Genomic DNA, 25,191 nt, shown 5'->3' with positions numbered 1-25,191 from the left:
TGGACATCTCCCACAAGTATCCTCTTATACATATCTTTGGGCCTTCTGATCTAGCGCTGTTGTAATTTTACCATCACAGCCTGGCCCAAGCTCTTCGCGATAAGCCCGGGGCTGGGGTCTCCATCGTGGTTGGCCGTAAACACTATCTGACCCGTTCATGTCGAGGTAGTTTGCAGCAGACTGGGCCAAAAAAAAAAAAAAAACAACTGTATTGCGTGATTAGAGATTCATCGTTAATGACGGTGGGTCTGACGTGCGCTAAGCTGCTGGGTCAGCTGCATTATTGCTGCAAGATCAGCCAAAAATCCTGACGCCGACGGGAAGACGCGCCGTAATCAGCAGGCTAACCACATCTAACGTATTTCACAAGCGAGTCGGCCACACTGTCAGCCCGGCCACTAAACCACATGTTGAATATCCTTTTTTTTTTCTTTGTTTTGTCCCAGCAATAATAAGTGTAAGCTGTATCAAAATTTCGGTACCATTGCTTAAGGATACAAATACTGGAATCCAGAAGTTTGGTGTAATTTAATGCAGGAATTTGTGACCTTACCCAAAAGAAATACACAGTGATGGTACATGATCCCTTGCCAGTCTACAACCAGATCTCTGACTTCTTTTCTTCATAAGGATTTATTACCTCACCGTATCACCAAAGCTCACCATACAAGAATCGTTTACTCATGCCTACAGGTGTCTTGACTTACATTTGAAGGCCAAGAATCGAGGCCAGTCCTCTACTGTGTAACAACCAATCGTTTTATCCACCTCTTTAGCTAAAGTTGCGCTACTGCTTGGATTTAAGAATCGGGGAATTATCGAGCAGGTTATTTTGTGTTTGATCTAGTCAACGCTATAAAACCATCCGGTTATTCTACTTAGGCCCGAAGTGGGGCTGGTTATGATGAGGTGGTTATCATAAGGTGAATGGATTGGGGAAAGCTCACCCTGTGAAGTCTGGCTGCTTCAGATAGTCTCACACGACTGTTTTCGAACTGAATTTTTAATATGTCTCTATACGGGTCTCTGGTCACTTAAAGCGGAACCGTTCGTTTGAATCTCGAAAATTAAGTCAATTCGAGCTATATCAAGTATTATTGCACCTCTACTAGGCGGTAGGTAAAAAGTCTAACTAATGTCTCTATAATACCTGGCTTCGGCTTCTTGTTTAGACTGTTGACTCTAATATATATCGTAGTGGGGAACTTCTGCTACTTGATATTATAGGTTAGACTGGAGGAGCATGGCGCCTGGTTCCTAATACATTGGTATGTAGGACTGTTGATATCTAGGGACCAAATTAGTACTATTTTATATTCCTTTTAGATCTGCTTCATTATCTTCTTACCCTGGCCCTTTTAATCCTTACAACCACTTCAAAGATTACTACTTTATACCATATCTAGCTACCCTAACTCTAGGGTAGACCTCGACATGGTCCGGTTCCAGTTCCGCAGGCCGGAACCTGGAGTCGGACCATACGGGTCCCAGGTTCCAACTTTTAGAACTGGAACCGGACCAACTATCCTGCAGGTTCTTCACAGTTCGCACCTGAGCCGGAGCGGCACTCACAGCGATCGGCTCAGGTTTGCTTTACACCCTTGAGGTCAATACTGGACCTGGCAAATGGATTGGATATCAGCTACTAGCTGGTATTGGTATCGGATGGTGCTTCCAAGTTCCCGTGGTCACTGCACAAGCATCCGTTAAGCCGGAAGACTTGCCATCTGTGACGGCCATGGTGTTAAGTAGGTTCTCCCATTTTCCAATATCTTCATCAATTTGCTCGCATGACTAATGGCCTATAGCTGTGCAAACAATCGGAGGGTCGGTTTTTGTCAGCGCTGGTCAGTCAGCTATGGTCAATGTTTTGCTCAATGTTCTCCGTGGAGAGACTTCAACCGTCGATGCCTCCAAAGTTGCGATGACAGGCGCAACTGAGCTGCGTAAAGCTTTCTCTTCAGAGCAAATGAGCTTTATCCTCGGCGCATATATGCAAGGTCTTCAGGCAGCATTCTTGGTGGCCGTTGTCGCATCTTGTTTGGCCACTGTGGTCTGCATGGGGATACCATGGACTAAGCTTTCGGGGGCGGTTACTGTTGCATCAGCAGCCTGATCGGCCTCAAATTTTTAGGTGCCCTTGGTTGCGATACCCCTTATACATTTGTATCTACTAGTAGATGCACAAACCTTCTTGGAACCTTCCGAAAATTACCTATGCATGTTAGATTCATAAGTACGCCTCGGGCCATAGGGATCCATACAAATATTTGGTAGTCGCCTTTTATGCCCTCTATGCAATTTCCTGCAATTTCCTGATAAGGATTTCAGAGTCATGGAATACACTATTGAATAATTTTCTGAGTGGCTCAGAGCGTGTTATGCCACATTACCGATTCTTTCCAAAACAGAACGCAGCATTGAGAGATGTTTGCTTCCGCTAAGAATGAATGTATAAACGAAAGGACTAGGGACTGTGAGCGAGGCGTTATGGAGAGGGAAATCTTTGGTGAAGGATAAAAATGGCCCCATGTACACGTCACGGTATAGACTCGGATTTGTCGAGTACTCCAGCAAAACTTCCAGAATGAAACTACCCCCTGCTAGGTATAGATGACAGACTTGTAAACATTGATGCCTGAGGTTGATACATGTTGCCAGGCGTGCTGCCATCGATTCCCCTCTTCAATAACCAGCCCCCTCAAGGTGATCGGCCAGACGCTGTTCGTTGTACGACGTACTCCGTATGCCCCCTGTACATCTATCCTGACCTCCCATATCCTCCCCCACCTCCAACACGTTAGGTCAGTGACTCACATTTCACAACGAGTGTAATTATGCTCGCCAATTCGCATTTACCACCGCACCCACCCGAGGACCAACAACCGCCTCGCAAGAGAATCCGAAAAGGGACCCGCAGCTGTTGGGAATGTATGTACTCACCTAGTAGTACTTTATATCATTCGATATAGTGGTTTTAACCTGAAATCAATCTAGGTAAACATCGCAAGGTTCGCTGTCATTATGTCTCCGATGGCGATTCCACTTGTCGCGAATGTCTGGCCAGGGGAACGGTTTGTCGCAGCCAAGACTTCCCAGAACCTGAAAATCTACGCGAATCAGACCGTGCATCACTCAATGATCGGCTAGGTCGCGTAGAATCCCTCCTAGAGAGAGTCTTGCGGCGATTAGATACTCTTGGTGATAAACGAGAGCCGCCAGTGTCACCACCAACAGGGACCGTTGATAGCAGCAATCCGAGCTCCAGCACAGCTATTACACCTGCTAATGAAAATGCCCCTGTTTTATCACTTTTCAACAACGGGGTGGTATGGATTACTTATGCTATTTCGCATAGGAAAATTTACCGCTAACATTGAAACAATTAGGCTTTCAACGATCACACGCCTCTCCGCCAAGTATCACCCTATATGACACAATGAATCGCCAGTGGGAGAAACTTCGTCACGAGCTCTTAGCCCTCCTACCGTCATATAGTACTTTGAAAAGACTAGAGGCCAATAGCTGCTGGTGGCTGGTCCGAGCCCAATGCTTTCAAGACTACGAAGAATCACTTCTTCCGTGTTCACGAGCTTCTTTCTCAAACCACCACCCTGTTGTCATCGCCAAAGCTCTATTGTGGGTGGCAATCTGTCTGCAGCAACTCCCACGGGGATTCGTCGTTGATTCATTGGAGCTTCCCTGCCCTCCAGCAGAACTCATCGCAAAATGCGTCAACATTGTTGCACATTCGATTAGTTGTGACGAGACGTTGGTAAGTGGCATTGACGGACTAGAATGCTTAGTCCTCCAAGGAATATTCTACAATAACGATGGGAAACTACGAAGTGCCTGGCTATCTTATCGACGTGCTCTAAACGTGGGTCAAATCATCGGACTTCATCGTCTTGCCCTAAAGGGGGAGCATGATACTGCATCTATATCGCGGGCAAGGCATATATGGAATCACGTAATATATGCAGATCGATATCTTTCCTTGATGCTAGGAATGTATCATGGCATTACCGATGTAGCGTTAGATTCGCAGCGCGTGCCTAGCGAAACACCTTCTTACTCTATGGTTCTCCTTTGTCGCATTGCTGGATCGATAATCCGAAATCAAAAGTTTACCATAGTCACTCCCCTAATGGTGAGAATGACACAGACCATCGATTCAGAGCTAATGTCGGTCGATCCTCCAGAAATAGCTGAAGAAACCGGGATTCCTACCTCAGGAAAGTCTATACAACGAGCTTGGGCGTATAATAAATTCATGGCGAGGCTATGGTATTATCAACTTCTAGCATGGCTACATCTGCCACTTCTTCTCGAGTCTGGAGCCCATAGACGGTACAACTACAACAGGCAAAGTTGCCTCGAGGCATCCCGGCACATGATTACATGCTACATTTCCATGCGCCAGCTGACTGCCGAAAGTTTCTGCTGCAAATCGCTTGATTTCCAGGCTTTTACTGCCGCTGTCACTCTTATGATCAATATAATAGGACCAGGTGGTCGGCCCCAGTCCAGTCTAAATGATTGGCGCGCTGTTGAAAGCGTCATGGAAACTCTGGAGAAATTGGCAAAAGGACAACCACCAGACAAGGTGGCAACTTGAGGGCTTAGTGTGCTACGCACATTGAAGAATGTTGCAAAGGGCGAGATTCCCTCACAATCTGCCATCTCCGCAGGGCCCTCGACTGAGGATGACCAGTCCAACCGCATCAAAGTCGACATTCCGTATTTCGGTACTATTTTCCTCGACTGCGGTATTCACGGTGATTCCTCAGACAAACAATGTCCTGATTCCGTCCCAGCACAACCGCCTCGGCCATTATTTCATATGGGCATTGACGAAAGTTCCTTGCAGACAGGGATCCTTCCTGATTCGAGCACTACACAGGGTGCACTCACGGATGGAGCACCTTGGCCGGGGAATCGTGTGGAAATGGCACCCGCTGATATTTGGACATTTGACCCGGAATTGACGGCGCTGCCTCCGTTCCTATTGGAGTTTGGAGATAACTGGGATCTAGGTCTGTAAATATTAGAAGTATCTGAGTGAGTGGTAAAGATGTAAATAAAAAATTTTACAGCCATGACCAGGGTACCATAGTGATGTTATCATTCCTTGGGTAAAACTCCAAGAGAAGAGAAGTGGAATGAGAAGAGGGGGAGGAAAAGTCGAGAGCTCGGGGTTTCGAACGCCTACAAAAAGTTTGCAGTGTACCAAGTAATAGAGTGGGAGGTAGATTTGATAGCATTCTACAAATGAAAAGTTTGTCTTAAGCCATTAATATTGACTTGCATAGTAAAAAGGTATCTTGAAAACAATGCAGATAACAGATAACAACGCATTCAGAATTGCAAGATCAAGATCAAAGAACGCTTGGGTCGAGGGTATCTTCAACTACAAATCATCGCAGGTCGCAATCATGCATGCTCCGAAGATTGGAAATGTACCGTACGCGAATCAACGCTGTGCGGATTCCGCTCCACATTTGAGTCATTTGCAATATTGTTATCCGCAAATGGATTATCGACTTGAAAGTCCTCTGCCCGGTATTCATAATCCTGGGTGTCTCGAACAGGATTGATACGGCTATCCGTCACCGGGTTATCCAAGTCAATCAATGCGCCTGTTCTTGCCTCCTGCGATGGGTTGCTTTCAGGTACCTGGCGAGCACCAGAAGCCATGACTGGGGAAACAGAATCATTGCCGCTTGGACTCGCCGAGCCCTGGGCCTTGCGGGCTCTCAGCATAGCGCGCTGTTGATTCGAAAGAGCAACGGAGACCTCATCATTACACTCAATCAGTGTAAGAAGGGTGTCTTCGTCTGGGGCGGGGTTGTTCGCGTGAATGTAAGACTGAATGAGTCGCGAGGATGTTCGGCAGCGATCGGTAAACTCTTTGATGAGTTCGTTCTCGTTGATTTCTGCGGGTGGTGTCATCTGTACGAATTGCGTGAGCAACTTTGCGGAGTTGCGTGCCTCTGCCACCCGCGCAGCCAGTTCGCCTGCGTCGGGACACGCAGTAACTGGATCTGTTAGACGCGGCGGTGGTGGCGGGGCCATTTGAGCGTTAAACCCCGGATTCGGTTGGTTCGGCTGACGGAAGTGATCCATCTGTGGGGACGTGGTGAGCATGCGTGTGACCACCCTAAACTGGAATCACGTACTTACAAAGGACCGGGAGCCCTTGGAGGTTTGTTCCTTCGCCCACATCTGCAGGAGACCTTGGAGATATGGATCGTCGTGATGGGTGCTTTCGAGACCTTTCAGGTAGCTGCGGAGATAGCTCTGCACATGGTAGTCTCTTCCATACCGGAGCAGCTCTTCAATCGTTTTGACGAATTTCGTATCGAAGTTCCGGGTAAAAGTTGCGCCTGGGTTATCCGTGAGGATGCGCATAACCATAATCGCCTGGTATTGTACGTTGTTCGGAATTCTGGTTGGCGTCTTCAAAAACTTCCTTATGCGATAAGCAGCTTCCTTGGCGGCGGCGGGGCTAGACTCGGCAAGTTCGACAATACGAGGAAGATGAACGAATTCATCATTTCCCTTGTGAGAGAAGAGTCAGCCAAGTGTCTGCATAAAGCCGGAAGGTACATACCGATTCCTTCTCGCAAAAGCGCACCAATTCGGTTTGAATCAGTGCTTCGGGAGAACCCTCGTCATGGGTAGTCTCATTGTCACTCGGAGAAGCCGGAGCAGCGGAGCTGTTGGGGCTATCTCGTCGACTCAATTTGTCGAAGAGGCGATTCATTGTGGGCTAAGTTGTGGTGGAGAGGGGGAAAAGTAAGAAAGTGAGTTGGGGGCGAAATCAGTAGGGTCCAGTCATCGAGATCCGAGCCTAACTATATATAGCCTCTCCAGCTCAAACGTTACAGGGTATTTTCTGTGGCAAATGAACATCAATGTCTGCATGGAATCCGTTAATTTCTTTGGTAAAACTATAATCCTCGCCCAAATATGCCATCCATGGAAGTGTTTTACTCCGGTCCCTTTGTTTGAGGCTCTCAGCGGTCTTTTCGCTTTTATTTTTACCCGGTGACTAGTAGCTACTCATCTATTCCGATCTACCAATTCTCCTACCCATTTCCCTATGTACCGTATACTGATCCAGAGAGAGTAATTCAATAATTCAATACACCAGTTCATACTTTCTTTAAATGCGTAATGATGTACGTGTCGAGGCAGCAAGATTGGCATCGCCAAGCCCTCCCACTCCCCGGCAATGTGGATGCATCCCGTGGCTGCGCCCATACTTTACGAACACATCATGACCAGGCAGCAACACTTTACTGAGTTCGTTCATTCTGCAAGGCGTGTGCCATTTCACCCAACGTATCAAAGCGCCAATCAAAAATAGGAGCGTCCTCTGAATTTCCCATAATGGCGCCAGGTCTCTCGATCCACACAGACCGGATCCCCGCTCGAGATGCGGGCTGATGATCATGATACTGACTCTGTGCAGTCACCAAGATCTGTTCCGGCTCAACGCCAAAGTCTGATTGCACTGCTTTCATCATATACGCAAAGTTCCGCGCGTCGGGCTTGTAGGAGCCCACATGCTCGGCTGTAATGATGAGATCGAAGGGGAATGCTTGCAGACTGCCAGCGTTGGATTGGGCGAAGGATGCCCTGTCAACATTGGAGAGGATGACCAGTTTGTAGTACTTCTGGAGGCGGTATAGGGCGTCGATAGTATCAGGGAATGCTGGCCAACTACCAACCGACTTCCCAAACTGGATGCTGTCTTCTTCGCTTGGGGTAGGGAGGCTTAGTCTTTGGGCTAGAAGAGGGTGGATAGTAGCCAGCAGTTGGAAGTATGGTTTGTCTGGGGTAAGACGTTGCTGTTCGCTTTCCAGCTCGTGGTAGATGGTCAATAGGTGCTTGCGAGTGAACTCGGTCTTGCTGGTTTTGAGGATCGGCTGGAGCGCCGTGATGATCCCCTCCTCCCAATCAATGAGCGTGCCATAGACATCGAAACAGAGAAGACGGTACTGAGATAAGCTAGACATGGTTGTGAGGGTCAAGATCAAAAGTACCTACTAGGTACATGGCGCTCTACAAGAAAATCCCCGCACTCTCACTTGCCGATCTTTTATCTATACTCCCTACTCCGTACGTTGAGCCCATTAATAGTGATTTTATTTAACAATCACTAGTACACAAGTACAAATCCATATCATTGCACAGAGTAGGAACCACGTTGGTATCATGATCAGATCGGGCAGTACAGAATACTATGTGTCCAGAGCCGCGCTTTAAACTTTTTATTTGTCCGTGTTGGTACCATGACCTGAAAAACCTCATATGATTCGGTATCCTCCACCATAGAGAAGCGCATAACTCCGGCCAGCCCGTCCACGGCGATCCTTTTTCTTTCAATCACCGTTCAACATCCCTTTCCACGCGATCCGTTTATGCCTCAATGAGAGCCTGGCGGATCTGGGAGCCACGCTGGCGGGAAGACAGGCGAACCTTGTCCTCCTTGGGGGCCTTCTTGACAGCCTCGTTGGCCTCGGTGAGGATCAACTCGATGTGGCAGGGGTTGGTCATGTAGGGGTTGATCTAACTTATGTCAGTCGAGGCTAGAGTTTGAATGTAGAAGTGAACATACACGACCGTGGGCACGGTAAGTACGGCGGCGGCCCTTGGGAGCCTGGTTGACCTGGATGCGGGAGATAACCAGGTTGCTGGTGTCGAGACCCTTGGTATCGGCGTTGGCCTCGGCGTTCTTGAGCAGATCAGTGATGAACTGAGCTGACTTCACAGGCCAGCGGGCACGGTCGGTGCCTCCAAAAATGTTAGACAATGAGAACAGCAATTTCGTCGGATTAAAACTTACCATGAGCCTTCGCTACACATGGGATGAAACCTGTTAGCCGAGTTCGAGAATGCGAGTCCACATGTGGAGTCTTTTTTTTGGAGCGGCAACGGTGTCCCAAAATCACAAAATTCTGTCGTAAAAAATGACCCATCCCGTTGCGAAATTGTGAAACCACAGTCGTATAATGGGGAACTCATCGTTCCATATGCCCCCGCGAAACACTTCGTGACACCGTTGCCTCCAAAAATTCCATCCAGGTAGAAGAGTATATCACTAACCTTGACCGGTGCGACCAGTAGAGCCGTTGTAACGGCGCATGGGAATGGCCATGGTGTGCTTCTGGACGCTTTAAAAGAGTCAGTATTAAGGAAATGTTGTAATTGGCCTTGGCGATAATTACTTGTCGAGGTAGGTCAGAGCCTTCTGCAGCTTCATACCGTTGACGGCCTGGGCGGTCTCGCGGGTGTTCTTGAAGCTAACACGGAGGTAAGAGCCCCGAGCGCGGGCGCTCTTCGCGTTTTCGATCTCCTGTGCGGCGTAACGGACCTGTGGAGGGAACAGAAGTCGTCAGTAATCATGGTGGTTTTGGGTGGTGGTGATTTTTTCGAGATGCACCCGGACGCGGTGCATTCATCCATGCGCTCGAAAAAAGGGTCATGATGGTCTTTGCGAAGTCGTTCGGAATAGATCAAGCGATAGATCGAGGATGGGGCTGCGAAACTCACCATCTTGAAGGATTTGGCGTGGAGGTGTCGAAGGCCTTCGGGATGCTGATGGCGCTTTCCGTCTGCCTTCAATCAAAACGCTACCGTGTGGTTTTTGCTGGGCCCTAAGCGAGCCTGCCCTAACGCTAGCCGCTTTGGGTATATCATTAGGTAAGCACTGCCATCCGTGCTGAGTCACGGGTCTAGTCCCATTTTAGTAAGGTGAGTAACTAACCTTATCGTTATCGCTTTTGATAAGTCATCAATATTTACAGCGGAAGACTAGTAACTAGTCAATGTTGGAAGTTCAAGTCTACTTGTCGACAATTATTTCTATTTCTGTCTTAATCAATCTAACTTTCTCTTCTACCGCTTCTGCTCTGGTACCTGTGTAATTAACTCTCCCTTCTCTACAGCAGACCGCAAATTATCTAATACCAGGATCTCCATCTCCTTCTGTGTCTCATAGGTCATGGTACCAATATGCGGCAGCAGCATGACCCGCGTGTTGTTCACCAGACCAGGCTCGATCGCGGGTTCGTTCTCATACACGTCCAGACCAGCAGAGCGAATCTATAACTGTTAGCGAAATTCCGAAGTTGGTAATGTAGACCATACCTTGCCAGACTCGATCGCTGCGACCAGCGCCTTCTCATCGATCAAAGCTCCACGTGCCGTGTTGACAATCACGACTCCATCCTTCATTTTTCCAAACTCCTTTGCGCTAATAATATGCCGTGTCGACGCGTTCAGTGCCAGGTTCAAGCTGAGAACATCGGCATTGGCCAGAAGTTCATCGAACGAAACATATGTGGCTCCACCCTCCAATTCCGCTGGGAGCTGGGAGCGGTTGTGGTATTGGATCTTCATGCCAAATGCCTTGGCCCTCACAGCCATTTCCCGTCCAATTCCACCCATGCCCAAGATTCCCAAGACCTTGCCCCGGGGGTCATTGCCCAGAGTTGCCTGTCCTTGCCAAGTGCCAGCGCGAAGAGCAGCCTGCGGGACATAAGCCTGGCGAAGCGCACCAATCATGAGGAAGATGCCCACGTCGGCAGTGGCATTGTTTACTGCAACGGGGGTGCTTGAGACGGCAATATTCTTCTGCGAACAGGTTGCCACATCGAGATTGTCATACCCGGCACCATTGTGGCAAATATACTTGACGGACTGGGGCAACACGGCGAGCAGCTCGGCATCGAAGTTTCCGGTGTACTGATCAATTAGCTTCATTCGTAACTGTTCGCTAGTATGCGCACCTTATTAGAGGTGTTAGATCGGTAGATCGCGACCACATCGTCATAGTGTCCTGCCTTGCAGTTCTTGATGAACTCCTCTCGGGTACCACTAGGGAATTCCTACGCCGATTAGCGGATTTCGATGCGATGCAATGCAACATGCGACCAACCTTGAGGTTCAGGATTGAGGAGAGACTCTCCCACTCCTTGCGCGAGTGCGTGATAGCTCCGATGAGGAGAGCTGCTTGGGAAGGCATGTTGAATTATCTATGCGCGATGAGCCTCATGCATGTTAGTCGACTTTGAGGTGGTATACTTACATTTGTCTGTTGTAATTGGAGTAGAAAGGAGTGAGAAAGAAAAGAAAAAAGAAACCTTGGACGGAGCTTCGGTATAACCTGGAGCTTACCGACCCCCACGACCGCCGTGTTCAGTGGAGAAAGTTGTGGAAGTTGTAATCCGGCAATTGAACATGAAGCATTCCTACCTATTGTATCATAGAAAGACTCGATAGCCTGAAAAATATACATGTACTTATCTACAACAAAATAATCTATATTTTTAATCGACTGAATACTTTCTATGCTCTCAATCTCTGTTTCGCATGATAGAATCATCGTAAATATGGATCAATTAATCGCATTTACTCCGGCAATCGGCTATTGAGAATTACTATGTTGAGCTCAATAACCGACCGGAGTAAATCCGTGAATTAACTCCCCCACGCGCCAAGTGGGGGGAAATGAGGGGAATTCAGATGCCGTCAGAGACAAAGATCCTCCATTTAGTTCATTTTTTACTTGGTTCTTCATCTCTTGCTTATACTGCATTCTTCACTAAACCATGGCAGAAACATCTGCAACTGTACTCGTCCTCCACGGCGCAAAGGACCTCCGAGTGGTAAGCTCTACTCTACTCTCTACTGTCCACAGCTCTATAACTCAGATTTAAGACTAACACAATCCAGGAAAAACGCGCTGTCTCGGCTCCCTCAGGTAGCGATGTCCAAGTCGCCGTTCAAGCAACTGGGCTCTGCGGCTCAGATCTACACTACTACTCCCACGGCCGCAATGGCGACTTCGTCGTCCGCGAGCCAATGTGTCTCGGCCACGAATCCGCCGGCACAATCACAGCCATCGGTCCCAACGTCACCACCCACAAAGTAGGTGATCGCGTCGCCATGGAAGTCGGCCTCCCCTGCCGCAAATGCGCCCTCTGCCTACAAGGCCGCTACAACATCTGTCCCGCAATGCAGTTCCGCAGCTCCGCAAAGGTCTTCCCCCACCTCGACGGTACACTTATGGAGCGCACAAACCACCCCGCTGACATGTGCCATGCTCTTCCTGACAACGTCACTGACGCAGGTGGTGCTCTCGTCGAACCACTCGCCGTCTGCTTACATGCTATTCGTCGCTCACGTCCCCCGACAAAAGAACAAGTCGAGATCGCCCGCTCCACAGGCGAAGCTACCGCTGCTCTCGTTTTCGGCGCTGGTGCAATTGGCCTCCTCCTCGCCTCTGCCCTCGCTGCAAGCGAGAACTTCACTTCGATCGTTGTGGCGGATATTGATGCTTCACGTCTTGAGATCGCTGCATCCCTCGGTCTCGGTCTGAAGACATCCCTTATTCCTCGTGGTGACCCTGCGAACCCACCTCCTCCTAAGGATGCCCCACACGCTGAGCAAACTGCCTGGGCATTCGGCAATGCGCAAAGTGTCGCTGCTACTCTTACTGCTGCGGCTGGTACTGAGGGCGGACTTACTGTGTCTGGCTTCACTCGCGTCTATGATTGCACTGGTGTGCCCTCTTGTGTGCAGGCGGGTATCTACGCATCCCAGCCTGGTGGTATCCTGGTCCAAATTGGTATGGGTAACCCTATTCAAACCCTTCCTGTCGGAGCGGCCGCTTTACGTGAAGTTGATATCATCGGTACCTTCCGGTACGATGGACATGCGTACCCCGCTGCCATTGCGCTGCTGGCGAGTGGCAAAATGCAGACGACTGAGGAGAAGGTTGTGACACACCGGGTTAAGCTTGAGGATGGCGCTAGGGCATTTGCGCTTGCTGGAAAGGGAGTTGATGAGTCTGGAAACCCTGTTGTTAAGGTGATTATTGAGGGGCCGAGTGAAGCTGCCAAGGCTAGTCTGTAATTGCATTGTATTGGTTGTTCGTGATGAGATGATGACAGAAAATACCCGTTGAAAGTAGATGTATCAAAATGACAATGACTATAAGTATAAGTTTGAATTGGATATCATGTTTCATTCATTCGTTTTATACACCTATGCTTATTTCAATCCCCCGGCCAGTAGAAGACTCTGACCTGTCATGTACCCTGTGGTCACGAGCATCGTAACAACATTAGCCGTCTCCTCCACAGTACCCAGACGACCTATTGGAATTCCAGCAGCCACCTCGGGGATCGCTGCAGCATTGGGAATCATGCCCGTTTCGCCAATCATAGCGGGAGCGACATCGTTGACACTGATATTGTGTTCGGCAAGACGAGTAGAGAGGTTCTTCATCATACCAGTAAGACCACCCTTGGACGCAGCGTAATCTGAGAACGTTAGGAAATCCGAATACTCCAGGGCTGCCGCAGGGACTCACGACATCCATTAATTCCACCCCCAGACGCAGCGATCGAAGACATAAACACAATTCGACCCCATCGTTGACTCTTCATATGCTCAACGACACCCTTGACAAGAATGAAAGATGCACGCAGGTTGATATTCAGCGTGTAATCAAACTCCTCCAGCGTAATATCCCACACGTTGGGGAACCGCTTTCCATACCCCGCATTCGAGATCAAGATATCAGGCCGTTGACCATGCTCCCCATCGATTTGTTGAAACATCGCCTCGATCTGATCAGCGGAGCCGACATCGACCTGGTGAATTGAAATTCGCAGTTTATTCTCGGCATACTTGGACTGTATATCAGCGACGATCTTATTCATCGCGTCCAAGTTTGTCGCGTAGGTGAGCGCGAGGTGGACTCCACGTGCAGCCAACTGTTCTGCGCAAGCTGCTCCAATCCTGAATAATCTGTTAATATTTGCTTGGGGATCTAGTCAATCGGCTAGACTTACCCTCCCGATGCGCCGGTGATGAGGGCCAATCGGCCCCGGATTTCATTGAGCGACGACATGGTGAATGAGAGTGCACAGTGAATTGAAGTTAGAATGGTGACTGTCTGATCAATATAGACAGCAACCAGGGTAGTGGTACAGATGGACTCGGTTACCCCTCAGCGGAGTCGGGGGAATCTCCGAGAGGAGCTCCGCAGCCCCGCATCAATTGCCGTATCCGCGGTATCGCGGCCTTTGACCACAAATTAGAACAGGAGATTACTATTCATATCTAGCCAAGTGGATGGCTGCCAGGTCTGCGGTCGATCTTGTCCAGACTGATACGGATCAGGGTTCTGAAAAGTATCCAGCCCCAAAAGGCCACCGGATATTTGATCACCCGAAACATAGTCGCCCACAGCCTCAAGATCCAGCCAGGAGAAATCGTTCGCAGGGCTGAAATCCATGTAGGAGGAGTCTGCGACTGGGTTCGACAATGTTTGCATTGCAAACTCGGCGCTTTGTGGTGTCTCAGCTACCATAGTGGATGGCTTGGCTTTCCATAGAAGTTCAAGGAGACGGGAGTAGCGCGATCCAATGTCATCAGGGCCAGCACTTGCTTGCTTGAGGACTTCGGTAGTTCTCGCGACTAGACCCTGGACTTTCGCTTCTTCGGATGGAAGCATCATTCCAAAGGAGCGAGCCTTGTAAAGGAAAACTGCAGAATATATTCCATACCTAGATCATTAGCAAGGCTCCATCTCAAGAATCAGGCATCTCACAGATAAAAGCGAAGAGGCATAAAATGCAAGTGTCTTTCTGGATCTACTGAATCCACAAGAATAGTTAAATAAGCCTTGGCCGCGTCAACGGACTCGTAGATGAAACGCGAGTCCTGCATCGAGGCAACGTTCTTAAAGGTAGATCGTAGCTGATCTCGATGGGAAATTGCATCGGTCTTTGTTGAAGCCAAAGACTGTGAGATCGCAGCTTGGAATGCAAATGCAGTCGTATAAAGTCGTAGATACTCATATGAGAGTTGCAGTGTGGCCCGCATGGCCGGTGAACCTGTATATGTGAGAATCATGAGTGATATAACAGAAGGGAAACTCACAATCTAAAGGCCCCCAAAGAGATTTCCACCTTAGAATGGCAAGACGAAAATCATCCACATATTTCACATAATCTCCCATCAACATCATCTGGTTGCTCGTACGCATCCCAGAATATAAGACTTCATGGACATTTCCATAGAGCTGTGTAAGATCCAATATAGCCTGGAATATTTTCGAATAATCCTCGTCTCCTTCCTTTGCAGGCTGCAGCGAGGGGAAATCCTGACTGACAAGACCGGTCATCGGACCCGGACCCCGAGACCAAAAGGCACGTCCAATGCGCACCGATATTAAACGATCCGAAACATAGCAACTAGCCCATGCTAAACGACGACGGGCCTCCGTCACCTGATCGCCGCATGGATCTCCTCGAAAAGAGGTGCGATCCAGCCCAATAAAATAGCCCGAGCGCAGGGCCAGTCCAACATGCATCCACGCAGCACGGTCCTCCTCTCCACGACCGACACGCTCAATGCGAGACCGAAGTCCATGGGGCTCCCACTCGGCCAGCAAAAGAAGAGCTTCAATAGCATCCACATCACAGTCAGCGCCGGCTGATATTCCGGAGATCAGCTCCAGCATATATTTTGAGCAGCACTCGTGGATCTCAGGTCGTTCGAGCAGATCTTTCGAGGCAATGGTGACAATGGCCGTCAGAAGGTATTTCTCATTTGCGGCAAATTCGTCCAGCGCAGAACGTTCAAAGTACTTCCTGGGGACCAATGGGAGATATGGATGGAAGTTGTCTGCGTAACGAGTAACCAGCTGCCATACTGTCGTTGGATCTAAAGCCCGAGATTGGACGAGCCGATAGGCTCGAATCCCTGTACTCGGGGCGTTGAAATCCGACACGATACTATTGCGCAGACCACTGTGCGCTGAAAAGCTGCCCGACTTTTGCCGCACATGAACCTGCTCTGGAGGCGCCGTACTTTGAGTGGCAATACCTGTTAAGCACTGCCAGGCATCAGAAGGGTTTCTAGGTACTGAATCAATTGTGGCATCATCCTCAACAGGAGCTGTTCCCGCGGATGGATTGGGCGGGAGAAAAACCACCGGCCCAGAATAAGAAGCAGACGGCGCACGACGAGCCTCAGAGCCACTAGGACTAAGGGTTGCCTCGGAATCTTTAGTAGGCGATTGATTAATGGCCGGGGTAAAGTTCTTAATTTTGTTCTTGCGGATTCGTCGCCCGCCACGATTTGAGCCGCCGAGCACACATTCACGATGTTCCCGGACGCAACGCTGACACGGCGGCTTCCCTGGATTACCATTGCTGTCACTAGAGGTGATCAGCGACAATACAGATGCCGATCCCGGAAGGGATATAGTTGGTAAACTTACAGGTCACATCGCGATTTGCGCTGGCGGCAATGTAGACAAGCTCGAGATACGCGCTTGACAGTATCGGACGGCTGGGACGCGACCAGCGGGGACTCCATGTCGTTGGGCCCTATAGCTTAGGAGATTTGCATAAGGAAGTGAAGAAACAAAGGCCGAGCCCTTGAGACCCACAGACTGAGCTTGGGGTCTTACTCATCGCGTGGTTGAGTTTTGCGGGGAAATCCAGGTTTACGTGACAATTTGAGCTGTGAGAGTATTCACATGTTATATGCTTTATATACACCACTGTTACTTCCTTTGTCTCTATCATAGGGGCACTTCAATTGCATATTTGACTTACATTCGCAAGTTCTACTTGTTTCCTCTAATTCTCTTGCTGTTGCAAATCTGACCCAATCAATTGCCGTCGGCTATTGCGGCAACGGGAAATGCTGCATTTAGTGTGTTGAGGATTGTCATGTGACTTGGTGCGTCCTTGTCTTGGTGCCTGATAACTGGTGCCTGAAATACCAGGCCACTATTGTACTCTTTGTAAGCATACAAGATGCCATCCATCCATCCCATTAGTTGGCTAATTAACTTATCATCCCATCAATATATCTTGAATCATGTTAGATTCTGAATCAAGCCACCGGTGTCAGCCTCATGATCTGTGGTTTCTGATTGACTCTGAAACATTCACAAAGCCAATGTTAGAGCACTGCCAAGCTTTTAGCCCCTGCGAACTCCATAATGGAAATGACAGGCCTCATCGGCTAGTTCTTGGACCCTCAAGGGCGTTACGCCTGTCAGGAGTTCTGCAAGGATTTCACCCGGACGAATCCGAATGAAGGATTTGATAGTACCTGCATCCCTGAGGAACATCCTGGTCATCAAGGTAGAAGCTATGATTGGCCAGCTTGAGCATCATGAAGATAGGACATCCAGTCCAAACAGTGACATATGGGGATGTCATAGGAGTGGCCTGTAACATATAAATGATGCATTTCAGTTCTTTTAATAGCCCCCCTTGCCCCTGGAAAGCTTGGTCTGGTTCGTCTTTGTGTTTCTCTTCGGAGAGGTTCGCGTTTTATAGATTTCTGCCCAGCGTTGATCGTTGATCGCATAGATTTGTTTTTCTAATTTTTACATTTCTTCCACTGCCTTTACCTCTGTTTTCCTTCGGCAAAGAAGTTTCCCCTCTACCTCCCTTGCTGCATTCCAGGGCCCTGGACGATGCCTTTAGCGCCCGGTGGGCAACTGCAGATCCGTGCGTCCATTTGACTCTGCTGGATTCCAGAGAACTGTTTAGCTGTCGTCATTGCACCGTTTGTTGACCGACATCTGTCCCAAGTCCCTCAGGACAATGGGCTGTGGACTTGCTTCACTACATTTTCAAATTCAATAACACTCAATCTTGAGCGCCTTTTCATCTCATCGCTCGTTCGTTTCTTGACCTTTCGCCAACCATCAAGCGTCATTTCTATCTATGCAAGTTGAAAACTGAACGACCATCCCCTTCAATATCCCACGAATCCGAAATCCCCGCTTTCTCAGTCAACTCTGTCGTTTGACCAATTCGCTACGCCCTTCAGCCAGTCTGGGCCACTTCGATGGCTGGCCCTTTCCCACTCGTCACGCGAGGCTACGGACCAAATGTGACATACATCTTCGAATACTCAAGGGGCTTGAGTGGTGTGAATGTTCCCCTGGATGTGCTGATTGCCCGTATCATCTATTCCTCGATCATCATCCTAGCTGTCTTCATCTTCTGCGGCCGGATCGCCCAAATCAGCCATGCCTATCTTCGTCTCATCACCGCATACTCCTCCAATCAACGGCAACAAACATACTGGAGTCGAGAGCAATCAACATGGTGGCCCTGGCTGAAGAAACAATTCCTGTATGCTCCTCTGGGAAAGAAGAGACACAACAGAGAGGTTCAGCTTTCCTCCGCTGTCGGCATAGGCACCTTGCCTTCCCGTTTTCAGACCATCTTGATCTCCTTGTATCTGGCAAGTCAGGTCGTGTACTGTTTATTCCTTGATTACAAGATAAATGAAAAGCAAGCCCTGATTGCGGAATTAAGAGGACGCTCTGGGACCCTGGCGGTCTTTAACATGGTGCCCCTCTTTCTTATGGCGTCTCGCAACAATCCTTTGATATCCATCCTGCACATTAGCTTTGACACATTTAATCTGCTTCACCGCTGGCTGGGACGCATCGTGGTCGCCGAGACAATCACCCACACTGCAGCATGGGCTGTCAACGCTTGCGCCGAGCAGGATTTTACCGATATGCTCGCGCGCATAAGGGACACTCCTTTCTTCGGCTGGGGATTACTTGGAACATGCGCCATGGTTTGCCTTGGTCTGCACTCTCCTTCCCCAATCCGCCATGCTTTTTACGAGATCTTCCTGCATCTGCATCAGCTCTTTGCCCTGCTAGCATTCACCGGCGTCTATCTCCACTTGAAACTAGACTCTCTGCCACAAAAGCCATGGATTGATGCCGTCGCCGTGATCTGGATCACCGAGCGCAGCATAAGACTCCTACGCCTTGCCTATCTCAACCTCTCTCCCAAATACGGCAGCACTCGCATGACCGTCAAAGCCCTTCCAGGCGAAGCCTGCCGAGTTACCTTCCACCTTCCAAAGCGTGTGAACATCGAACCCGGCTCCCACGTCTACGCCTACATCCCCTGCGTATCCTGGTGGATGTCCCACCCCTTCTCCATCGCATGGGCTGAACCCCGAAACGAAAGCACGTACCCAGACTACAATAACCCCCCTCTCTCCCCCTCTTCCATCGAAAAGCAATGCTTCGACCTCACCCTCGAACCCCACCGCCCCCAAAAAACAGAAGTCTCCCTCATAATCAGCGCCCGTCAAGGCATGACCCGAGCCCTCTATAACCTCGCCCGCTCCAAACCGAATCAAACCCTCCACAGCTCTGGCTTCATCGAAGGTCCTTACGGCTCACACCCCGCCAACGCCGCCAGCTACGGTACGGCGATCCTCTTCTCCGCTGGCGCGGGAATAACACACCATCTTCTCTATACCCGCGATCTACTCCTTCGCTCCGCTTCCGAAACAGCAGCAACCCGCCGCATCTATCTCATATGGTCCGTTCGCTCCACGGATCATCTAGCATGGGTGAGCAAATGGATGGACCAGATCTTGAAACTGCCCATGCGCCGCGACATCCTCGTCATCAAGCTCTTTGTGTCGAAACCGCGGCGCGCGGGAGATATCGTCTCACCTTCGAAGACTGTGCAGATGTTTTCCGGTCGGTGTAGGCCTGATGTTGTGTTAGATGAAATAATGCCGAAGAGAGTAGGTGCGGCGCTAGTCTCTGTCTGTGGGCCTGGTGCTTTTGCGGATGAAGTCAGAATGGCTGCTAGAGAGAGGATTGGGAAGGGGGCTGTGGTTGATTTTGTGGAAGAGGCTTTCACGTGGTAGACTAAATAGATCTTTCTTTGCTGCTTGGATTTCTATTCTTTGTTCTTAGATTATGTTTATACATTTAACGAATGGGCTTGTCTATTGTCGATCTTCATCGTGGATCTATAAGTAATGGATTTATTTGAATCGATCGAAATGAATTAAGTGATGTATTCATGTAAATGGCTCTAGTCTATCTAGAACTCTTCAGAAATGCTTCCAATGCAAATATGTGCTTCTATGAAGCGGAGTGGAAAAGGTGATAAACATCTATGTATAAGAAAACGAACATCCAATCGAGTCAAGATCGAGCAAGTCTCAGAAGTCCAAAAATTAACGGAGGAGATTTTATGTATAGTCAAGAAGAGAGACAAAATTAGAAGGGGGAATAGAGAGACTGGTCCAATCAAGCAGTCTTCTTGTTGCGGCTACCCTTGGGCACGCGCGCAAGCCAGTAAATGAACACGGCCATGAAAATGTTGAAGACGATGTACACCCACATGAAGCCAAAGTTGCGCCACGCGTCCTTGTAGTAGCTGCCCACGGATGCAAGGAAGGTATCAGTGCTATCCATAGTGCAGAAGGAGCAGTCGGAAGTGGCATTGGGGTTCTTGAGGTAACCACCGTTGAGGTTGATGTAAGGTTCCATGTACTGGTAGCAGGTATCACCGGAAGGAGGGTTGATGGTGAGGTACTCGATGGCTCCGCAGACAACGTCTGTGCCGGAGACACCGGTAGACAGCATCGCAGAGACGAGGTATGTGAAAGGAGAGACACGGTACATGAAAATCCAGAAGCCGGGCATAGTAGCAGGTGTAGCGAGGACACCGCAGAAGATGAGGCAGAGGGAGAAGAACAAGTTGGCGAGGTTACCACCTGTCTCGGCAAGTTCAATACCGGCGATGATCATGTGGGCGAAGGTAGAGGTGAAAAGAAGGAAAGTCCAGATCAGGAGGAACATAAGAGCTCCACGCTCGTGGACGGATCCTGTAGGTTCGGCGTTGCTGTAGAGACCAATAGGGTAGTACCAGCAGATGAAGATGAGCAAAGCAGCGAGTGTGTTCCAGGGAAGTTCGACAATGATGTTGGAAGCCATGAATGCCTGCCAAGAGTATGTCTTGGAAGGCCGCTCGCGAACCTCGTAAAGGGAGCGCTGAGTGCAGAAGTGAGGCATAATCTGTTGGACCAGGTTACCAAAGATGGTCATAAGCATGAAAATACTGAACATCTGGTTCTGGAGACCCTGGAGACTGTTTTTAGCCTGGAAGAAGGAGAAACCAATGTAGAGCGCGGTGAAAATCGACAGTGCAGCCTTAGAGTAGATGTAGACCGGGGTGCGCCAGTACTGACTGAACACACGCATCAGGCACTCGTAGAGTTGGACAGTGAAAGGAGCGGCGAATTCATTATAGCTACCGGCATCGTTGCTAGGTTCATCAGTAGGCTTCGCGGAGAGAGTGCTCTTCAGTTCAGCCAGATGATCGTGCACAGCCTTACGCTCGGGAGACTCCTTCCAGACAGCAGGCCAGTCAATATCAGAGTGAGATCCTGGGGCTGCACCAATAACTTCAAGCATCCATTCGGCGGGGTTGGCATCACTAGGAAGCGGGGAGGCGCCATTCTTCTCGAAGTAGTTAGAAAGTGTGGAGGACCTCTCGCCGATTTCACCAAAGTAGACGGTTCTGCCACCCCGGGCAAGGAAAAGCAAGCGGTCGAAACGCTGGAAGAGCATAGCAGAGGGCTGGTGGATAGTGCAGAGAATAGCTTGACCGTGCTTAGTCAGGGTGTCGATAAGATCGAGAATAGACCAAGAAGTCTGACTGTCGAGACCGGATGTAGGTTCGTCAAGGAAGAGAAGCAGTTGAGGTTTGGCAGCAAGTTCGACACCGATAGTCAGACGCTTACGCTGTTCAACGTTGAGACCTTCACCGGGGACACCGACGATGGCATCAGCATAGTTTTCCATTCCTAGGAGCTTGATAACCTCCTCGACGTAGTCCAGTTTCTCCTGTCGGGAGACGTGGCCAGGTTGACGAAGAATAGCAGAGAATCGAAGGGCTTCCCGAACTGTGGTAGTGTACAAGTGCAAATCCTGCTGCTGAACGTAGCCAGTCTTGCGCTGGAAAGACTGGTCACGCTGGCGACCGTCGACCAACATCTCACCTGTCACAACACCCATGGTAACACGAGTAGCGAGGACGTCCAATAGTGTGGTTTTACCAGCACCAGACACACCCATTAGAGCTGTGCAAGTGCCGGGCTTGACCCAACCATCAACGTGATCCAGAATACGGCGTTCCTCGCTCTTGATTTTAATATCATAGCACACGTCCTGCCATTGGAAGATAGCCGTCTGGCGCTGGATAGCCGCGCTGACCTCAGGGTCAGCGTTGGTCTTCTCGGCCGGGCTAACAACCTGGGTGCTTTCGATATCTCCACTCTCGGCGTGCTTGGGCGTCTGTCCACGACGGAAGAGTAAAACCTCACCCTTGGACTTGGACTCGGAAATATACTCAGTGGCAACGAGGTAGGTAGTCAAGAAGAAAATCATGAAAGCGAACATGATACCAAGGTTTCTCCACTTGTGGCTGTCATAGTACTCAAAGCTTGTGCTGAGGTAGTCAGTACCATAGACGTACTGGGATCCAGCCTGGGCACCGGTAGTGGAGCAAATCTTGTAAGCAAGCGATAGTGAGTCGTAAGAACCACCTGACGGGACCATAGAGGTCTCCTCACACAGGAACTTGCGGCCGTGGAACTCGTTGACCATCAGGGACTCGAATCCATACGCGATAGGGTCAATGTAGTTCATCCATCGGGACCAACCAAGCATATCGCGAGTCGGGATCGTGAAACCAGTGTAGATGACCAGACCCAGGATCAGGATGGCAGCGGGCACCAACGCCTGGGAGAGGGTTCGGGAGGACGCAGCAATCGTACGGAAGATCATAGACATGGTCAAGGTGGTGACGAACGAGAAGATGAGGAAAACGAAGAAAGCGCCTGGCTCGCGGCGCAAGTTCGTCATAAAGTACAGAGTCACGTTGAAGGTCACGGCGTTGAGAAGCTTATATGGCATATCACACAACATTGAAGCAACAGCCTCGGCGAAGGGATGGTACATGGCATAACGAGCTTGTTTTTCGACAATGGGACGTTGCGCGTAAAGAGTCAAGATCTGGTTGATTTGTTAGTAAGAGGCGCTCCTCATTGATGGGGCTCACTTACTTCGAGGGCACTGGAGAAAGCGTTCAGGAGGACGGCGAAGAAAAGGAGAGCACCACGAGAGTAGAAGCTAGAGGTGACATCCTGCAGATTGAAAAAGACGGAGCCGATGATCAAGGCCATGATGAAGTTACCGATAAGTTGCGACAGAGTCAAACTGGCATCACCCTTCAAGCGTTGAAAACCGCGAGTAACACACAGGCTAATTTGCTGGACCACACTCATCGTGAAAGGAGACTTGACGCGCTGGTTCTTATCCTGCACAGCCTTGCGACCAGCAATAAACTTCTGCAGAGCCTCTCCGCCCAGAGGGTAGCTCTGGTCATACTCCTCAATCTCCTTGATCAAGCTGCGGTATTCCTTGCTGTTCTTCCAGGCAGCAGCGAACTCATCGGGAGTTCGGGGAACAGCGTTCTCAAAGCCAGGGCGCACAATACGCTCGTGAGGGCTTGTAAGCGAAGTCAAGAAGTCGGCGTCGGTCTGACGCTCAGGGCAATCGTAACCCATATTAACAAAGAACGCCTTCGCCTCATCGGTACGACCGAAGTAGATCTGTCGGCCCTCGTACAAAACAGTAACCTTGTCGAACACATCGTAGGCGCTCTGGGAGGCTTGGTAAATGGCAACGGCACAAGTGGTGCCAGAGTACTTGGTCATCAGGTTCAGAGTCTTACAGAACTCCAGGGCGTTGGCACTGTCCAGACCACGTGTACTGTTATCCCAGCACTGAAGAGGGCTACCACATAGGGTGGCCTCGGCAATACTGACACGCTTGCGCTCACCACCGGAAACACCACGGACGAAATCGTTACCGACCTTGGTGTTGATGGTGTGAGACAGACCAAGCATGGCCATGACAACATCTCTCATGTGTTCAGCGTACTGATCCCGGGAAACACCTGGCAAACGGTTGCGAGGAGCACGAGCCAAGGCGGCGAACTTCAAGGTGTCACCAACAGAAAGCTGGGGGAAGTGAACGTCAGTTTCGGCGGTATAGATGGCCTCGCCGCGGAACTGGCTCTTCATCTGCTTGTCGGAGATACCCTGGTAGTTCATGTGTGACTCCTTGTCCTTGTAGATACCATTCATTTCTCCAGCTAGAGTCTTGAGGAAGGTTGAGCAACCACTACCTGGACGGCCCAGCACGACGAGCATCTCGCCGCTCTTGACCAGACCATCGAATTCCCGCAAGATCTGAATCTTCTGCTTACCAGTACCAGTCGCCATGCGGAACAGTGCTCCGATCTGGAAGACGGAGTTGAACACATCCTTCTGGTAATCTGTGGGACTACCAAATCCATGAACGCTGAGATTGCGGAAAGAGACACCTGCCTGGCGTTGGGGATAGCGTTCGGGGTCCCGTGAGGTCAGGGCCAACAGGTTCTTCATCCAATTACGGGCGCGGAAATTAGGGCTCGCTGGGTTGAGGGTTGAGTCCTCCTTGGTCTCCAGAAAGGTGTTCTCGCCCTCGGTCACGGAGAAGCGGGTAGACTCGCGGGTGAGCTTGCGGGCGAGACGGGTGACCTCCTCGTCAATCTGATCATCATTGGTGATCTCGACCTTCTCCTCCTCCATCATGGTCTCGCCAGTACTAACACTGGCAGCAGGGTCATGGCGACGAACCTCACGCGAGACCGAGATAGATTGCTCGGCCTCAGTGAGGTTGGGGTTAATCGTCCCCAGTAACGACATTATGAGCTTGTTGTCGCGATTATCGAGATGTTTTGATCCCAGCTCAGTCGCGTAAATATATGGAATAGGAAATCACCATCAATTGGCGTGTGGCGCGTAAATAGGAAAATATAGATGGTTGCGGCAAAGAGAGTTAGAGTTCGAATTAAACGGATTAGGAAAGTATGGGGGATTCCAGGGGCAAAAAAAAAAAAGGTAAAAAAAATGTGGAAGAACTGAAGTTAATAAGTGACAGGGACAGGATAATTCAACGGATCAAAAGCTAGCTAAAATCTAAAAATCGGGACCGGGTGAATCGATTCCAGGTTCGACTTCGCCTCCTTATCACGGAGAGTAGGTGGGCCGGGGTCCGTGTCAAGAAACCTGGAGTCATTTACGACTCCGTAGTTGGATGCCTAATTACCTAGTACACTAGTCATTCGCGTACACATGGAGTAAAGCACTCTGAATTATGGATCTACACGGAGTCCTCTAGACTCTTACTCCCATTTCCCATTGATAATACCACTTAAAGACCTTCATTACCGGTAGTATACTCCGTAC

General features: G+C 49.7%; 11 protein-coding genes across 11 annotated transcripts; 4 read left to right on the top strand and 7 right to left on the bottom strand.

Annotated features, from left to right (window-relative positions):
- Window positions 1-24: 24 nt before the first annotated feature.
- Window positions 25-409, bottom strand: N7520_010119 (uncharacterized protein; the record flags this gene model as incomplete). The annotated part of the gene is made up of 2 exons (XM_057144053.1): window positions 25-180; window positions 359-409. 2 exons carry the CDS (start codon window positions 407-409, stop codon window positions 25-27), a joined length of 207 nt encoding a protein of 68 aa, XP_056993341.1.
- A 1,329-nt stretch (window positions 410-1,738) lies between these two features.
- Window positions 1,739-2,116, top strand: N7520_010118 (uncharacterized protein; the record flags this gene model as incomplete). Its single annotated transcript, XM_057144052.1, has 2 exons — window positions 1,739-1,748; window positions 1,809-2,116. The coding sequence occupies 2 exons, from the start codon at window positions 1,739-1,741 to the stop codon at window positions 2,114-2,116; spliced, it is 318 nt and encodes a 105-aa protein (XP_056993340.1).
- A 721-nt stretch (window positions 2,117-2,837) lies between these two features.
- On the top strand, window positions 2,838-5,044 carry N7520_010117 (uncharacterized protein; the record flags this gene model as incomplete). Its single annotated transcript, XM_057144051.1, has 4 exons — window positions 2,838-2,931; window positions 2,998-3,329; window positions 3,359-4,606; window positions 4,646-5,044. 4 exons carry the CDS (start codon window positions 2,838-2,840, stop codon window positions 5,042-5,044), a joined length of 2,073 nt encoding a protein of 690 aa, XP_056993339.1.
- A 334-nt stretch (window positions 5,045-5,378) lies between these two features.
- Window positions 5,379-6,766, bottom strand: N7520_010116 (VHS and GAT domain-containing protein; the record flags this gene model as incomplete). The annotated part of the gene is made up of 4 exons (XM_057144050.1): window positions 5,379-5,410; window positions 5,469-6,126; window positions 6,184-6,561; window positions 6,614-6,766. 4 exons carry the CDS (start codon window positions 6,764-6,766, stop codon window positions 5,379-5,381), a joined length of 1,221 nt encoding a protein of 406 aa, XP_056993338.1.
- Window positions 6,767-7,301: 535 nt separating this feature from the next.
- Window positions 7,302-8,024, bottom strand: N7520_010115 (putative haloalkanoic acid dehalogenase; the record flags this gene model as incomplete). The annotated part of the gene is made up of 1 exon (XM_057144049.1): window positions 7,302-8,024. The coding sequence occupies one exon, from the start codon at window positions 8,022-8,024 to the stop codon at window positions 7,302-7,304; it is 723 nt and encodes a 240-aa protein (XP_056993337.1).
- A 403-nt stretch (window positions 8,025-8,427) lies between these two features.
- On the bottom strand, window positions 8,428-11,035 carry N7520_010114 (60S ribosomal uL22 domain-containing protein; the record flags this gene model as incomplete). The annotated part of the gene is made up of 10 exons (XM_057144048.1): window positions 8,428-8,577; window positions 8,627-8,802; window positions 8,855-8,866; window positions 9,115-9,182; window positions 9,237-9,382; window positions 9,562-9,627; window positions 9,979-10,113; window positions 10,159-10,755; window positions 10,800-10,898; window positions 10,949-11,035. 10 exons carry the CDS (start codon window positions 11,033-11,035, stop codon window positions 8,428-8,430), a joined length of 1,536 nt encoding a protein of 511 aa, XP_056993336.1.
- A 586-nt stretch (window positions 11,036-11,621) lies between these two features.
- Window positions 11,622-12,927, top strand: N7520_010113 (NAD(P)-dependent alcohol dehydrogenase; the record flags this gene model as incomplete). The annotated part of the gene is made up of 2 exons (XM_057144047.1): window positions 11,622-11,678; window positions 11,746-12,927. The coding sequence occupies 2 exons, from the start codon at window positions 11,622-11,624 to the stop codon at window positions 12,925-12,927; spliced, it is 1,239 nt and encodes a 412-aa protein (XP_056993335.1).
- Window positions 12,928-13,065: 138 nt separating this feature from the next.
- N7520_010112 (SDR family NAD(P)-dependent oxidoreductase) lies at window positions 13,066-13,930 on the bottom strand (the record flags this gene model as incomplete). Its single annotated transcript, XM_057144046.1, has 3 exons — window positions 13,066-13,337; window positions 13,388-13,818; window positions 13,872-13,930. 3 exons carry the CDS (start codon window positions 13,928-13,930, stop codon window positions 13,066-13,068), a joined length of 762 nt encoding a protein of 253 aa, XP_056993334.1.
- A 186-nt stretch (window positions 13,931-14,116) lies between these two features.
- N7520_010111 (Zn(II)2Cys6 transcription factor) lies at window positions 14,117-16,407 on the bottom strand (the record flags this gene model as incomplete). Its single annotated transcript, XM_057144045.1, has 4 exons — window positions 14,117-14,588; window positions 14,633-14,918; window positions 14,965-16,247; window positions 16,310-16,407. The coding sequence occupies 4 exons, from the start codon at window positions 16,405-16,407 to the stop codon at window positions 14,117-14,119; spliced, it is 2,139 nt and encodes a 712-aa protein (XP_056993333.1).
- Window positions 16,408-17,901: 1,494 nt separating this feature from the next.
- On the top strand, window positions 17,902-19,749 carry N7520_010110 (ferric reductase family protein; the record flags this gene model as incomplete). Its single annotated transcript, XM_057144044.1, has 1 exon — window positions 17,902-19,749. One exon carries the CDS (start codon window positions 17,902-17,904, stop codon window positions 19,747-19,749), a length of 1,848 nt encoding a protein of 615 aa, XP_056993332.1.
- A 388-nt stretch (window positions 19,750-20,137) lies between these two features.
- N7520_010109 (pleiotropic drug resistance family ABC transporter) lies at window positions 20,138-24,648 on the bottom strand (the record flags this gene model as incomplete). Its single annotated transcript, XM_057144043.1, has 2 exons — window positions 20,138-22,909; window positions 22,960-24,648. 2 exons carry the CDS (start codon window positions 24,646-24,648, stop codon window positions 20,138-20,140), a joined length of 4,461 nt encoding a protein of 1,486 aa, XP_056993331.1.
- Between the last annotated feature and the right edge of the window lie 543 nt (window positions 24,649-25,191).

This window comes from Penicillium odoratum (genome assembly GCF_028828045.1).
Source record: "Penicillium odoratum strain IBT 22623 chromosome Unknown utg000006l_segment0_segment0, whole genome shotgun sequence".
NCBI lineage: Eukaryota > Fungi > Ascomycota > Eurotiomycetes > Eurotiales > Aspergillaceae > Penicillium > Penicillium odoratum.
The sequence above is the reverse complement of the archived record's forward strand: the minus strand, read 5'-3'. Positions and strand labels throughout refer to the sequence as shown.